Genomic DNA, 12114 nt, shown 5'->3' with positions numbered 1-12114 from the left:
CTTCAACAGTGAGGACACAGGGACCCAGACAAAGCATTCTACCCCATTCTGATGGGAAAATCCCATCCCAGTGCCAGGAGCACACGGCAGAAACACCTGCTAAGACTGAGGAGCCCCAGGGTTTGGGGGTAAGGCTCATTAACAGCATAGAAAACCCACATCCCAGCTGGGATCATGGCATCAACAGTTCCACGGAGTCCCAGCTTGAATGCTGGGGACCTACCTGGGTGGCAGAGGGCAGTAGGGGGATGGACTGCTTAAAAGACCACAGTGATCTCTCTGCTCTGCGCACCTCATTTTCACAGCCTTCTCCTGCCCTCCTTCCCCCTGCACGGAACTCAATATGGAGATGGGGCCTGGGACTTTGTGAGCTGCGGAATGAAGATTCCTGGAAAATCATTCTGGGGCAGCTGACGAACTGCACGGCCCTTGCACTGAATGCGGGAGTGTGTCGAGGTCTAAACTGATGACAAGGTCATAGCTAAATAGTCCAAGGTCTGTGAAACCCAGCAAATCTGATTATGTTTCTGCTTTTATTAAATATCATTTTGCAGGCACATGAAAAAGTGCTCTACATCACTAGTCGTCAGAGAGATGCAGATCAAAACAACCATGAGATACCACCTCACACCACAGAGACTAGCACACATCCAAAAGAACAAAAGCAATCGCTGTTGGAGAGGATGTGGGGAGAAAGGGACCCTTCTACACTGCTGGTGGGAATGCCGGCTAGTTCAGCCCTTTTGGAAAACAGTATGGACGATTCTCAAAAAACTAGAGGTTGAGCTCCCATTTGACCCAGCAATACCACTGCTGGGAATATATCCCAGAAAAGCCAAAAAGTATAGTCGAAGTGACATATGCACTTATATGTTCACCGCTGCACTGTTTACAATAGCCAGAATCTGGAAAAAACCCGAGTGCCCTAGAACAGATGACTGGTTGAAGAAACTCTGGTACATCTATACAATGGAATACTATGCAGCTGTTAGAAAAAATGAGGTCATGACGTTTGCATATAAGTGGATCAACATGGAAAGTATCATGCTAAGTGAAATGAGTCAGAAAGAGAGAGACAGACATAGAAAGATTGCACTCATCTGTGGAATATAGAATAATAGACTATAAGACTAACGCCCAAGAATAGTAGAAATAAGTACCAGGAGAATGTTTCCATGGCTTGGAGGCTGGTCTCTCATTCTGGGTAACTCAGGGAAGGGACCACCAAGTAAAATGTGGTTGGAGGTCATGTGGGGGAAGGGTGAGGCGGGTGGAATACAGACTAGAGACTGAACACAATGGCCACTCAACACCTCTATTGCAAACCACAACACCTAATCAGAGAGAGAGAAGAAAAGGGAATTCCCTGCCATAGTGGCAGGGTGGGGTGGGGGGAGACGGGTCTGGGGAGGGGGGGAGGGATGTTGGGTTTACGGGTGGTGGAGAATGGGCACTGGTGAAGGGATGGGTTATTGAACTTTGTATGGGGGAAGCATGAGCACAAAGATGTATGGATCTGTAACTGTACCCTCACGATGACTCTCTAATTAAAAATAAACTAATAAAAAAAATAAAATAAAATGGTAGAAAAGCTGAAAAAAAATAAATAAATAAATATCATTTTGCTTTGATCTAGAGACTGGACTTCCTGTGTATCAGTATACCTTGGGCCACCCTGCCAACCTTGGGCGGAGACCATGCCAACCTCCAGTCAATTCTTTGATGGGTCACATTGGGTGTATGCTCTACACATGGCCACCAGTCAGGGCATTTGAGGAAATAAATGCTTGGTGGTTGGGCTGGGGAAGGCTCCAGACCAACAATCCCCTTTCTCTCTTCATAGTTTTTTTTGGTGAGGGGCAACATCGAGTGGTGTCAGGGCTTGCTTCTGGTGGGCTTGGAGGACCAATTGGGATGCTAAGGATTGAATTCACATGCCAGGCAAGTGCCCCACCTACTTCTCTATCTCTCTAGCCCAGGATCACCTTCCTCTCTGGTTAAAGTGAGGTCAGATTAAAATCCTTTCTTCCCTTTCCCGGTCAGCTTCAGGGCTCTGGTGCAGCTCTCCACTAGCATTTCTTTATGTGAAACTGTTCTCGCTGTGTTTCTGCTAACAGTGTTTAATTGGAGCATGGGCTTTCTGGCAGAAGGAAAAAGGCAAGGCAAAGCATGGAGGGGAAGACCAAGACGCACAGAGGAAAGAGGTCTCTTCCTTGGTAAGGGATAGAGTGCGTGCATCTGATGTCTTGACAGTGAGCAGCAATGCAGGGGCAGGGCAACATCTCAACCAATCACAACACCACATTACCACATTCCTTACGTTGTGAAGAAGATTACAAACCTGTGCAGAAGCTCACAGGCACCCATGAGGGCCCAGAGAACTCCAGAGAACATAGGAACAGCTGAAACTCAAAAGGGTTTGTTAGGTTCCCCAAGCCCTCCAAGAGTCATCCCTGAGCACAGAGCCAGGAGCAAGCCTGTCAGGCGTGGTCCAAATACTAGAGGAAGAAAAAAAAGCGGGGGAGGGGGGTGGAATTCTGTATCAGAAATGTTTGGAGTTAGTTTTTCCCAAGAGTCTTGCCATGAATATGTAAATTTGACTGGAGAAGAAGGAGAAAAAGGAAATATAGCTTCTGTTTTGGGGTCACTGAATTCAGCTATGCTCAGGGCTTACTCCTGGCTCTGTGCTCAGGGATCATTCCCGGTGGTGTTGGGGAGAACATATGAGGTGCTGGGGATTGAAGCCAGGTCCATCACATGAAAAGCAAGCACCCGATCCACTGTACTCTCTCTCTCTCTCTCTGGCCCTCAGATTGTATTTTTTATCTGTCCTTCCAGATGACTGTGCATATAGAAGAAAGTAGCTCTAAACAATCGCTTCCATTTGGAACTTCCCACCAGATTGTTAGATGTTGGAGCAAGGATGGGTAAAGGACTCAGGAGCCACATAAGAGAGAACCCAGACTGGCAGACTCTTAAAGAAGGATCGCTAGTTCCTCCAACAACTAACTTCCTTCCCTCAACTCAGAGCTCACCCAGTCCACACCCCAGTATTCACCAACGTGGCGTGCATGCTGTCCAATCATTCACTCGGTCATAAAGGAAGTCAAGGCATCTCATTTCAAATCTCTGCTTTTTCCTTTGGCTCTTTAAAAGAGCAGCTGAACAGTCTATCGCCACACCACCTCTGGTCCTGGTAAACAGCAGCTTCCTCTCCTTTCAGACCAATTAGGAAGTGACCAAGTGATCTTCCTTCTACCTGCTTCCTGTCGCCCCCTCCACTCCCACCACATCCCTTCAGTGCTTGGGATTTCATTAAAGAACTGGGTTATTTTTCCCAAGGAGGGATGAGGTATCAGGCACAGCTCTGCAACTTGCAGATCGCCTTTCTTCAGAGGATAAAGGGCACAAAGCAGGTGTTTGCTCACTGTTTGAATAACGGTATTTCTCAAAGTTTCTGGGCCACAGTGAGAGATTATTCAAGGGTATTCATGGCTCTGAAAGCCCAGAGGGAAATCGCACGCACAATCACATTTTTATTTGATTGCAATTATGCAAGAGGCCTATAAATATCTCTGCTGATTGTTCATGCAACTGCCCTTTCTCAGGGAGGTCCTGGAAATTTTTGTTTCCGAAATGCTTTCCTTCATCTCCTCTTTAATTGCCAGCAAGAGCACATTTAAAGTTTATGGTCTCGCTTTAAAAGTGAGTAATTGGTTCTCACCTGCAATTGATTGCTAGCCAAAAAAAAAAAAAAAGACCATGCCAAACTTACCCCAGATTAAAATGATGTATCGAAGTGGAATGAAATACAGCATGATGGTGGCCACCACCAGAATCAGACAGGCCAGGAACGAGAGGAAGGGGACCGTCCAGTTGAAAGTGCTGCAGACAGACCAAACAGATACCATTGTGAGGGGGACCTCTAACCCACACTCATTCAGCCACGTCCAGGCCTTAGTTCAACAAACCAATAAGGTCTTTGAGGAAACTTTCTCTGAAAACCTGAAGATCAAAAATGGACTAATGGCCAGGAGTCTCAAGACTGAGTCCACTCGTCTGTATCTGGGGGTTCAGGCTGCCATGAAGGTGGCGGGAGGAGTGATGGCCAGGATTTGACTGTCCAAAGGGGTTATACACCCATACACAATTCTGCAATTTTGTTACCACAGTTCTGCACAGAGGGAGTTACAAACCTCAAGGGGAGAGGAAGGGGTGGGAACACTTGGAAATCCAGATTTCTCACTCCACTGACAGAGCTGCCAGAAAAATTCTTAAGCAAGGAGATATATAGCCACACCCAGAAGTGCTCAGGGCTTACTCCTGACTTGATCCTAAAGGATCATTTCTGGCAGGGCTCAGAAGATCCTGTGAGGTGCTGGGTATCACATCCAACTTGGTTGCAAGCAAGACAAGCACCTTACTCACTGTATTATTGCTCCAGACCCAAATTTTAATTATCCTGAAGAGGCCTTGGGAGGGGTGCACAGGTCATCTGGGTGAAGCTCTGTAAATTCTCAGCAGTTGGGACTGGTGGTCTGATGTGAGACCTAAGATTGCAGTGCTGCTCCGGGTCTGTGGTTCTGAGAGTCCCCCAGAACACCCACCTGGTGGTGTTCAGGGGCTGGGAGGACTGTACCAGTGATGCTCAAAAGACCATGCAGTACTGAAGACCAGACAGGGCCCATTTCTGTACTATCCCAACCCATGGCGCTACATCCGGTCTCCTGAGCACTGCCTGAGTAGGCCCTGAGCACCACCAGAGGTGGCCCCCTCCCCAAACTAAAACCAAAATAAACACTCAGACACTCGCCTTCATTGACTTGGTCAGTCAGGCTCAGCAGCATGTCCAGAGAATATCATTTTCAAGACACCAAAGGACAGAGGCTGCAGTAGGTCATACCTGCCAGATCCATGTCCTCCCTTCCCCCCTTCACATCAGTGGAACCCTAACTTCTCTAGTTCCCCAGGCTGGATGAGAGACATTCCTATATCTCTTCCACCCACAGGAATAAAACCAACTGGTATGAGATGCCACGACTGCTTTTTGTGGGCAAGACCCACAGGTTGCTTTCTTTCTTGTGCAAGATGCTCAGCGGTGCTCCCTCTTTGGGATGCTTGCTCCTCGACCCCTGGTCTCAAGCTCCCAGTCTCTGTGTCTCTGCTTCATCCTTTGTCCTTGTCAACACTTCACCCTGACATTCAAACGCCAGAGGTGCCCATTCATCCTTCCCTGGGAAACCCTCGGCACTTGTCTTCCATTCTCATCATTGTCTTGTTTCCAACAGGCCAACTTCCTAGCCAGGCAAAGTTCTTGGTATGTCTCCCTCCACAGCATTTGTGGAGTTCACACCTGAGTCAGGCCCACCTCAATCTCACAAGCTCCTCCCTGGAGACGCCTCCAGTGACAAGAAAAATGAGCACAAGTGTTGGCGTATTCACCCCACAGTGCCAAGACCAAGAGCATGCCTCCTTCTTGCAACCCAGCTCCCCTGCTGTCTGGGATCACAGAGAGGTTCCAGGTTCCAGTAGAGGGACGCATGTTGGAACTCTGTCTAATGATCAATGATGGTGATCAAAGAAGGGTGAGGAGAGCAGGTGGAAGAGAGAAAATACAGTTCACCCCATGTCAGGTGCAGCCATTGTGTGTGTGGAGGTCCAGCCCCTCCGTCACAGGAAAGCCTCAATTCTGAAAGTTTTCTTGAGAGGTTTATTTATTTAAACCTTATTTATCAAGGAGTTGCCAAAGAGAGCTGGGCGAAAGTTCTTCCTGGCTCTTATGCACAGAATTACAATGGAATTCCAACAGAGTGACACATGGCACCCCCCTCGCCCGGCCCACAGGAACTTGGAGGTCACTGTGATAATGAATGGCGACAGAATGAATAGGAGTCCAGCCTCCTCAGGAGCCTTCCTGTGTCACAGCTGGGCAGAACAGTGCCCTGGTTCATGGCTGAAAATACGTCCCAGGCATGGCCACCACAGCTGTGCTGGCCACTGCTTCCCCCTCCCTATACCCCCCCACAAAGCTCTGTGGTATTGGGGGCCTGTTTAAATCACGATGTCCTCTCCACTCTGAAGACACATTGCCTTGACTATTGTCAAGTGCACAACGGCGACATTTGTCCATTAAGGACAATCAAGCACAGAGACGGTTGTACCAAGCCAAGAGCCAGTCTGCCTGGGTCCGGCCCTCCATTTCCACATCCTCTTTCCCTTATGCTGCCAGATCCCTCTCTCCATTATTTTATTTTTGCTTTTTGGGGTCACATCTGGTGATGCTCAGGGGTTACTCCTGGCTCTGCACTCAGGAATCAGTGCTTGGGGACAAGGTGGGATGCCAGGAATCGAAGCCAGTTCAGCGGCATGCAAGGCAAACACCCTACGTGCTATACTATCACTCCAGCCCCCACTCTCAATTTTTTTATTGCCTTCTCCCCCTGGCCCTATCCACTCCAGGACGTGCATGATCTTCCTCGCCTCCAAACAGTGTCACTGCCCTTCCCAAATATACAGGCACGTTCAATGCCCACACCGCATCTTGCAAGCACATGTAACACCCATCTACTGAAGTTCCGACTCACCGATTCCAGACCCACTAGTTTCTGCCCAGTCTCAGAGAGGCTGACACACAGTTGCTTCTGCGGAACTGTCCTGTCTGCATGTCTCTCTCTCTCTTTTTCTGTGCCTTTTCTGAACTAATCAGACCTCTCTTCATGTATGCTGCCTCACCCCAAGCTGGCAGCAATATTACCGAATTCTAACAGTCTTGGGAATGGTTCCTCTCCCTCACTGCAAAGCAGAGCCCCGGAGAGAAATGCTGAGTGAGTCCTGACTTGAGGAGAGCACAGGTGTGAAAAGTCTGAGCGCCGTGGCTTACTAGTGACCCGTTTATCCCACACTATGACTTGGTCTCCCAGTCTGTGAAATGGGGATGCTAACAGTGCCAACTGAACATGCTTACTGGAATCACATAAGCCTTGATTTAGTCCTTCAAGAAAAGAAGATGTGTCGAGGGCTCAGGCCATGTCATGTCCGCGTCACTGCTGGGGTTTTGTGTCTAGCTCTTAGATCTGGTGAGTGCCTAGAACTCTACCACGACACATTGGAATGAGTGAATATGGGATTTAAATACTTGATCCTCAACAAGTCACCATTTTTTCGCTGCCACTGAAGCATTTGTTAAGAAATTAAGAGGGAAAATTTGGGGATTGTCCATAAGATCCTGTGAACTTTAGAGGAATAAAGCTGTTTGGGCATCATTAGAGGTAAAACCAAATCAAACTGCTGTCATTTTTTCTTCTTTTAAGACATGGATAGTGTGGTGGGACCAGAGAGATAGCACAACAGGTAGGGCATTTGCCTTCCATGCAGCGGACCCAAGTTCAATCCCCGCCATCCCATATGGTCCCCTGAGCACCAGCAGAAATGATTCCTGGGTGCAAGAGCAAGGAGTAGAGGGGTCTTGGTACAGAGCCAGGAGTAAGCCCTGAGCATTGCCAGGTGTGGCCTCCAAACAAACAAACAAAAAGCCATAATGGCGAGCGGGGGGGGGGGGGGGGAGGAATATCTAAACTCAGCCAAGACCCTCAAAGATAGTCTTGAAATTATTTTTTAAAGTTTAAAAAAAATCATACTTTCCAGGGAGCTGGAACAATAGCACAGCGGGTAGGGCGTTTGCCTTACATGTGGCCGACCTGGGTTTGATTCCCAGCATCCCACATGGTCCCCTGAGCACCGCCAGGAGTAATTCCTAAGTGCAGAGCCAGGAGTAACCCCTGTGCATTGCCAAGTGTGACCCAAAAAGAAAAAAAAACTCTCCTAAATAAAACATACTTTCTATACCAGTAATAAATGGACATTTGAGAGTTTCAGGTGATAAATAACTAAGAAAGGAGGTGACTATCTATAGAAAGCCCCATGTTAATGATTTGTGGTCCTTGATTAACAGATTGTTAATTGTCCTTAATGGTGCTGAGTAGTATGTATTGATTTTCTTGCTTCTTGATGAACTTCTACTTGGTTTTCAGCACAAATCTGAGTCCCTTCTTCATGCACAAAATTTGTAAACAAATTCCGGTATTCTTAGAGAATCCCGTGCATTTCAATTTTGAAGTTTCATTGTATATCATGGCTCAGAAAGAAAAGTTACAGTGAATCTTTAGGAAGCAAAAACTTGCCTGATGGTTCTAGATTTAAAGCATTTGGGATGCAAGGGAGGGGAGGAAGGAGTTGACAATTCAATAGGACAAAACTCAAAGAACTCAGATTACTAGGACTACTCTGATGGTGCTGGCAGACCCCACTGCCATATTCAGTGATGCTCAAGCTCGGGGTGAGGGTTTGGGCAAGGGGGTTGTGTGGTGCCAGAAATCAAGACCAGACCAGGGACTTGCTAGGCATGTACCCCAACTGCTATACTATCTCCTGGCCTCTTGCTTCTCCTTTTTAGTTCTGATCCATCATCTACTTTTTTTAAGATCAAGTGTTTATTAGCTCAGTCAGGATATTTCCTGAGACAGGAAGGGAGCACTCAATCATGAAAGTTACTAGGACAGTGCTGTTAAGTTGGGCCATCTGGTCAACTGGTTGATTCTGCGGCTCCGTGTCCTCCAGCCCCCTCCCTCCCTGTGGATGGCAGACATAGTTCAAACAGCACAAGACAAACACACGACTCACTTTTTAATTCTTTCTCCTACAGAAGCCACTTCCTCCAGGATGTTCTGAACGGTCGAGATGATATCCTGCACCATATAGATTCTCTCAATTAGCCCCTTCTTTTCAGATTCCTAAGGGACAGGAAGGCAAAACTTAATGCTGTTAATTTCGTTTGGATGCCCCACTCTGGAATTTGAAGCAAATAATGTCTATCTTCATTTCTGTATGTACAATCATGCATGACGGAGTTCTTGATCTACAAAGACATTAATTCTAACTCTGCTTATAGAGACCTGGCAAAAGAAGGTAGCTGACGACAAAAGAGGACAGTGAAAATTTCTTTTCCTGCTGCTGCAACAGAATATTGTTATGGAAACAGAGTCAAACTTAGAAGTGTTTGGTTAATAATTTCACACCATTCTAAGCCTGAGTAAGAATTAAGAGTTCTTATTTAATTAAAAAAAAATTAAGAAAATGACTCAAGTGTTGGGGTGGAGAGGATTCCAGAAAGTGAAGATGTTGTGACACTCTTTCCAATACTCTCATATTCACATGGACACTGGGACTGAGTCCATGTCATCACAATTCTTGCCTAGACAGGTGACTATGCCACAAATAACCTTCACAATAAAATAAAATAAAAATAAATAACCTCTATATTTTCAATCTCAAATCTTACTCAGCTCCCAGGGCATGTACCAGGACAGAGTGAGAAACCATATTCCCCAGAGGGCTGCCAGTACAGGGAGCAAGAAGGCAGAAATGGCACCAACTTCCTTTCCCAACCATCTGTCCTTGTTCATGAAGTGACTGTGCTGAAAGTGGCCAAAGAGAAGGCAATGGTTAACATGTATCACGACTCCCCCTAGTTAAGAAAGGGTGTTGACATGGCTTGAGGAACTTCCCAACATCTGGACTGGGCTTTATTCAACCTTTTGGAAGTACAGATGGAGAAGTCAATTTACCCTTGCAATGGCAAACTTTAACTCTCCCATCCGACCCAATTTAAAATTCCCTATTTCTCTTCTTCCTTTGACTGGTTCTCTCTCTCTCTGTCTCTCTGTGTCTCTGTCTCTCTGTCTCTCTCACTCTCCAATTCTATCTGCTGCCAGAGAGACCTAATTTATACTCAGCAATCCACCATCTATTCATGGGCACAATGGTGAGCCCCATCCTCCGCCCAGCCACATAAGTATTCATATTTATAAAAGAGGATTTGAAAGCACCAGGGAATTTGACCCAAAGGGCAAAAGTGGCTTCCTCTGATCAGCAGCAGAGAGTTTAGGTCAAAACAATTTCTTTGGAAAATGACTCAAATTTCCATGTGGCTCAGTTTTGTAAAAATGTCCTTTTTCAGTTGACTGATTTCCCACCCACCCCCACACCCCTCCATGAAATACCCAAAGACTGAGTTCTGCTTGTAAAGAAAGCGTGTTAGTATCCCAAATAATAAACAAGTCTTACAAGTCTTTTTACTATTTTAGCAAATTTGAGGTTTGAATTTTTTTTTAAAAATCCAATATTTTGCTAAAGAGACCCAACCTATGTAGGGACTCCAATACGGGGACCAGATCTGCATACTCTTATGAGTGAAAGTCATCAGAACTATAAAAAAAATTTAAATATTTATCAACTGATAGTTTAGTTCAAGTTGGAGCTATACAACTTCCTTTTACAAATTTTCATAAATAAGCTATTTCAAAATTTGAAAAATACCTACTGGGCACTGGAACAAAAAATACCTGTTTATATTACTATATTTTACAATTATTCAAGGGGCCAGAGAGATAGAACAACAGGCAAGGTGTTTGCCTTGCACACAGTCAACCCAACACCACACAATCCCCCAAATCCTACCAGGAGTGATTCTTGAGCACAAAGGCAGAAGTAAGCCCTGAACGTAGGTATACACAAACCAAACTCATTTTTAAAAAAATTATGCTAATGGAGACTTGAGAATTTCTCAAAGAAAAAGGACTATTTCCGCTTTTACCATTTCTTTGTTCCATTTCTTTATTAGCATTACTTTCCCAAAGCTGGAACTTTTAGTGTCATCTTTCCATGTATATTTCATAAAGTTATTTTAAACATTCTCAGAGTTACCTTCAATAGTCGATAAATGGATACATTTAATTGTCTCTATAGTCAACCATAACTCCAGTTTTGAAAAATTCTCTTTAGGATCTGAGATGCTTTGAAAACTCAGGGAAAAAAAAAACTGTGCTGTGCTGTTTGGGGAATACTCTCAATTCTGTTTTTCAAATATTGAAATCTGTACATATTTCAGCCTACGTATTTTCAAAGGCACTCTATTTTTGTACTCATTCACAGGAACCTTTTCCTGTCAAACTATTTTTTCATGACAAAGCTTCAAAGAAGCTGTCACTTTGAGTCTTCTGAATGTTTAACAAAATTTCTGCAAAAAAATAAATAAATGGCTTCTTCATTTTTTCATTCATATCAGGGGGGAGTGTGTGTGTGTGTGTATCCTATTAAAAAACAAACCTTTTCTACCAACTGCAATTGTTTTAAGTGTCACATCATAATTTAAATGCGGATTTGCGCACTGAATTTGCATGGATATTTACTGGTGCGAATATCCCCTGCTTTTGTAGAGAATATCCCCAGCTCCTGTAGAGAGTCCTTTTTGGCCTGCTCTTTTAAATTCAGTAAAAATGTCCAAAGATGAAGATATTCACCACCTAAGTCATCTAAGTTTTTGAGGCAAATTTTCCAACTGATCATGGCTCAAAGGACAACAACAACCAAATATATCTAAAAAACACTCTCCTGTTTGTTTCTATTTAACATGGGTACAAGATCTTGGAGAAATGTCCCAGTTCTCCTCTTAAGAGATATTCAAAGTACCAGGCATTCCTAAAATCAGATGGATTGATCAGGTCAGACCTAGGAGAAAGAGATACACAATAAATACACAAGCAAGCTGAGGGTATTTTTATTTCTGTCTTTTTAAATTTTTTGGTTTTGATTTTGAGCCACATTCAGCAATGCTCAGGGGTTACTCCTGACTCTAAGCTCAGGAATTACTCCCGACAGTGCTTGGGGGCCCATATGGGATGCCAGGGATTGAACCTGGGTCGACTACATACAAAGCAAGCACCCTCCCCACTGTACTATCTCTCTGGTCCCTGAGTGTATTTTTAATATGTGGCATATTTCTTTTCTCTACCCACTGAACAAGTGGTAAACAACCAAAGCATTCAGAAAGGCTTTGTCCAATACATGACACCTGTGCATGTGGTATTAAGGTCAACCAGAGCCTTATAGGCCAGGCCTTGGAGAACTTATAACCTCACAAGGAATGCCGATCACCTTGATACCTTGATTTAGGGATGTCTACAGAAATAACTTTTTTTTTTTATCAGAGGAACCTGTTTTCAGTCAAGGCAACAGCTAGAGATGAAAATTTTGTTCTATGAGGAAGATGAGGAAGTT

The 12114-nt window shown here is 44.9% G+C and overlaps 1 protein-coding gene across 1 annotated transcript in view; it reads right to left on the bottom strand.

The window, feature by feature from the left end:
• Positions 1-12114, bottom strand: part of MCTP2 (multiple C2 and transmembrane domain containing 2) — a 167671-nt gene that overhangs the window by 6916 nt on the left and 148641 nt on the right. Inside the window, exons 20-21 of the mRNA XM_004617741.2 lie at positions 8680-8789; positions 3776-3885 (exon numbers count right to left, since the gene is read on the bottom strand). Coding sequence (XP_004617798.1) covers positions 3776-3885; positions 8680-8789 — 220 coding nt within the window. The remainder of the gene's footprint in view (positions 1-3775; positions 3886-8679; positions 8790-12114) is intronic.

Source organism: Sorex araneus, chromosome 6 (assembly GCF_027595985.1).
Source record: "Sorex araneus isolate mSorAra2 chromosome 6, mSorAra2.pri, whole genome shotgun sequence".
Lineage (NCBI taxonomy): Eukaryota > Metazoa > Chordata > Mammalia > Eulipotyphla > Soricidae > Sorex > Sorex araneus.
The sequence above is the reverse complement of the archived record's forward strand: the minus strand, read 5'-3'. Positions and strand labels throughout refer to the sequence as shown.